General features: G+C 48.8%; 1 protein-coding gene across 1 annotated transcript; it reads left to right on the top strand.

Moving 5' to 3' along the window:
* Window positions 1-458: 458 nt before the first annotated feature.
* LOC147093442 (uncharacterized) lies at window positions 459-4,020 on the top strand. Its single transcript, XM_085974333.1, has one exon. The coding sequence runs from the start codon at window positions 531-533 to the stop codon at window positions 1,986-1,988; it is 1,458 nt and encodes a 485-aa protein (XP_085830459.1). The 5' UTR covers window positions 459-530; the 3' UTR covers window positions 1,989-4,020.
* Window positions 4,021-4,654: the final 634 nt, after the last annotated feature.

The following is a 4,654-nucleotide window of genomic DNA, read 5'->3' as shown; positions in this document are numbered from 1 at the left end:
TGTACTGAGGGAGTGCCGCAGTGTCGGAGGGGCTGTACTGAGGGAGTGATACACTGTCGGAGGGGTGGTACTGAGGAAGCGCCGCACTGTCGGAGGGGCAGTACTGAGGGAGCGCCGCACTGTCGGAGGGACAGTACTAAGGGAGCGCCGCACTGTTGGAGGGCCGTCTTTCGGAAGAGACGTTCAGGTGGACATAAAAGATCCCATTATTTCGAAGAAGGGCAGGATAGTTATCCCCGGTGTCCTGGCCATTATTTAGCATGCAAATTGGCTGCAGTGTTTCCCACATTACAACAGCGACTACACTTCAAAAAGTACTTCATTGGCTGTAAAACCGTTGGTCGTGAAAGGTGCTGTATAAAGGCCAGGGTCTTTCTTTATTTTCTCTCCTGTAGTTACATTAATTACTTATATAAACCTCTTTTACTGTCTCTTGCAAGGGGAGGAATTACAGACGGGCAGCTTAACACAAACTTCACACGACGATCTGACAGTCACTCGATTCATCAGGACCTGAATATCATCGACATATGGAAGCGGAAAGCAGCAATCAGACTGCAGGCAAACTGCACACGTGTCTTGTGTGTGGACGTGGATTCAGCCGAAGGTGCAGCCTGGGGAGGCACAACTGTAACCAAAGCGAGGAGAGCCTGTGCAAATGTCGGGAATGCGGGAAGGGATTCAGTTGCCTTTCCGAGCTGGAGACTCATCAACGCAGTCATTCCGTGAAATGGCCGTTCACCTGCTCCGTGTGTGGGAAGGGATTCACGCATTCAGGCTCCCTGCGGGTACACCAGCGAGTGCACACCGGGGAGAGGCAATTCACCTGCTCCGTGTGCGGGAAGGGATTCACTCAACAATCCGCCCTGCTGAGACACCGGCGAGTTCACACCGGGGAGAAGCCGTTCGCCTGTTCTCACTGTGAAAAGAGGTTTAACCACTCTTGCCACCGGTTGATACACGAGCGTGTTCACACTGATGAGAGACCTTTTCAGTGCTCCGACTGCGAGAAGGGCTTCAGAAGTTCCAGCGAACTGATACAGCACCAGCGAGTTCACACCGGGGAGAGACCGTTCACCTGCTCCATGTGCGGGAAGGGATTCACTCTCTCCTCCAACCTGCTGACACACCAGCGAGTTCACACTGGGGAGAGGCCGTTCACCTGCTCTGTGTGTGGGAAAGGATTCACTCTCTCCTCCGCTCTGCTGAGACACCAGCTGGTTCACACTGACGAGAGGCCGTTCTCCTGCTCCGAGTGCGGGAAAGGATTCACTCGTCTCACCTCTCTGCGGGAACACCAGCAGGTTCACACTGACGAGAGGCCGTTCTCCTGCTCCGAGTGCGGGAAAGGATTCACTCGTCCCTCCTCTCTGCGGCTGCACCAGCGAGTTCACACTGACGAGAGGCCGTTCACCTGCTCCGAGTGCGGGAAAGGATTCACTTGTCCCTCCTCTCTGCGGGAACACCAGCGAGTTCACACTGACGAGTGGCCGTTCACCTGCTCCGAGTGCGGGAAAGGTTTCACTCGTCCCTCCGCTCTGCTGATACACCAGCTGGTTCACACTGACGAGAGGCCGTTCTCCTGCTCCGAGTGCGGGAAAGGATTCACTCGTCTCACCTCTCTGCGGCTGCACCAGCGAGTTCACGCTGACGAGAGGCCGTTCACCTGCTCCGAGTGCGGGAAAGGATTCACACGTTCCGACTCTCTGCGGGAACACCAGCTGGTTCACACTGACGAGAGGCCGTTTAAATGTTCCGACTGCGACAAGAGTTTCAAATGCTCCAAGGGCCTGGAGATGCATCGACGCATCCACACCGGGGAGAGGCCGTTCAGCTGCTCTCACTGCGGGAAGAGGTTTACGCGCTCATCCGATCTTCTGAAACACCAGCGCACTCACACTGGGAAGATGCCGTTCCCCTGCTCAGCGTGTGAAAAGGGATTCACCAGTTCATCTGACCTGCTGAGACACCAGCGAGTTCACACCTGAGCGCACTGGTCCCATTCTGCTGTTAATCACATGAAGGACTGTTCTGTGTTAATAATGGCAATTACAGGGTCGGGGGGGCAGGGCGCGGTTTGAAGATGCTGATAATAACCCCAGTAACTAGGCTGGAGTTTAAGAGGGATCAGCCTCGGCTCAGTGGGTGATACTCTCACCTCTAGAGTCAGAAGGTCGTGGGTTTGAGTCCCACTCTGGAGACTTGAGAATGTAATCTAGGCTGACACTCCAGGGCAATACTGAGGGAGAGCTGCTCTGTCAGAGGCGCCATCTTTCGGATGCGGCGTTAAACCAAGGCCCCGTCTGCCCTCTCAGGTGGGTGTAAAAGATCCCGTGGCCGCTATTTTGAAAAACGGAAGGGAGAAAGGATCTCGACTTGGAAGATCAGGAAGTAGATGTGAAACTGTAATGTCGCTTGAAATGATTGTAAGACTGAATTTAACTGTGACTGTAATAATCGTGTTTTGTAGGTAACAGAGCGTGGGAAAAACCAGTACGAATCCAGTATGAGGTGATTTTGGTGGTGCCTCCTGTGTCACTACCACCACAACTACCATGCTTTACGGGTCTAACAGGACCTGTCCCATCAACCAACACGTTTTTAAGTACGAGCTGCACAGTTATGTGGCACAATTCAGACCCGACATTCCCCTATTGGTTGAGGGTTTCAGTGAGCTCATGATACGACTGAACTCCTCCCTAAAGCATTTTTTATGTTTTGGAGCAAGACAACTGGAGAATAGATATTGAAATTGAAAGCATAAGGAACACACACTGGTGGGATATTGGGCTTAATACATCAGCATGCCCTTAGGCTCGTATTATTTCACACGCTCTGGTTCTCCAACTTGTAATGATTTTGTATTTGAGATATGTAACCCATGTAGTAAAACTTTGAACTATGTAAGATCAGAAGTTTGTTTAAGATCTACCCAGTTAAACACAAATGTCACAAGGTAGGGAGTCAAAAATTGTTAGGACGAATAAGACAACATAGGGACAAACATGGAAATTCCTCATTGGATTAGGATAATTTCCCATGTACTGGTCATATCCCAACTTGTAGTAATGATGTGCTTACTATTCTACACCTGCTACCTGAAACACCTAAAGTCCAATGCCCAATCACATTTAAATATGATCACAGCCCAGAACGTGTTAGAGTTACACAAACGGAAGAAAAATAATCCATATGTAAGATTTTAGTTTTGAGGGGTCGGCAAATGCCTCGCCCTCAAGGTCGGGATATGTAGGATAGGATGTACCTGTAGGATTTAGTAAACATTATTAAGATTCGATAACCATTCTAATATAACTATAATATGTGAAACTGTATGTTAAGATCCTAAAAGCCTGTATAAAATGGAGAATGGCTGAGAGCAAAGCAGGATGGGATTATGCCAACCTGACTAAAAACCTGTTTAAAATTACTGAAGTAATGGAATGTTGTGCTAAGTTTATGGAGACGAGGAATTCAGCAATATTCTGCTTAAAGAGATAAAAACTAGAGAGATAGATAAGAGTTGGAGACATCCTTCATTGGTCCAGCTATTGGATGGACAGACTGTTTTGTCAACATCCTAGGAAGTGTTCTGTGAAAAGTGAACATCTGAGATAAGGGTACTTTGTTATGCAGGGAGAAAGTCAGAAGGATCAAACAAGGTCATAAGATGGGTAACGAGGGAGCAAGACTTTTTACCAGATGTTAGAGGGTTAATTACTGCCATGTAGGGAAAACGAGAGGGAAAAGGGGTATAAAGGTACAGGTTTTGAACATCGAAAGCAGCGCACCGTGTAACCAGAGATTGACAGGAGCTTCGGTCAACAGAACACAGCAAGATCCCAAGGAAGCGCACATGGGTCAACGGAACACAGCAAGATACATCAGGAGACTTGCGCCGCGCTCACTCGGAAGGAACGCCGGGGTTTGAACGAACAGACTGTGATTATCTTCTTGTTAAGTACTACTTCTTTGTACCGGATGTTTAATGCTTAATAAACCTGTTTTACTGATACACAATATACATGTACCCAGAGTGATTTGTGTAGTCACGGACTGTTTTACTGATACACAATATACCTGGACCCAGAGTGGTTTGTGTAGTCACGGACACATTATTATAAGAGCCTTTGAAAGCTACATCAGTCATCGGGAAATTGCTGGAATCCATTGTTAAGGAAGTGGTATCAAGTCACTTAGAAAATCATAAATCATTCACAGCACATAAGTGCCAGGCAATGACCATCTCCAACAAGCGAGACTCTAACCATCTCCCCTTGACATTCAATGGCATTACCATCACTGAATCCCCCACTATCAACATCCTGGGGGTTAGCATTGATCAGAAACTGAACTGGACCAGCCATATAAATACTGTGGCTACAAGAGCAGGCCAGAGGCTGGTGTCCCACCTCCTGACTCCCAAAGCCTTTCCACCATCTACAAGGCACAAGTCAGGAGTGTGATGGAATACTCTCCACTTGCCTGGATGAGTGCAGCTCCACCAACACTCAAGAAACCCAACACCATTCAGGATAAAGCAGCCCGCTTGATTGGCACTCCCTCCACCACCGGCGCACTGTGGCTGCAGTGTGTACCATCTACAAGATGCACTGCAGCAACTCGCCAAAGCTCCTTCAACAGCACCTTCCAA

The sequence above is a fragment of the Somniosus microcephalus genome, unplaced genomic scaffold (genome assembly GCF_052327205.1).
Source record: "Somniosus microcephalus isolate GS21.2 unplaced genomic scaffold, FLI_Smic_1.0 unresolved_chr1, whole genome shotgun sequence".
NCBI classification, from domain to species: domain Eukaryota; kingdom Metazoa; phylum Chordata; class Chondrichthyes; order Squaliformes; family Somniosidae; genus Somniosus; species Somniosus microcephalus.
This window is presented reverse-complemented; position numbering and strand designations above follow the sequence as displayed.

Bases quoted from the DNA above. Each gene is read 5' to 3' on its own strand.
- LOC147093442 (XM_085974333.1), top strand. From the start codon at position 531: ATGGAAGCGGAAAGCAGCAATCAGACTGCAGGCAAACTGCACACGTGT.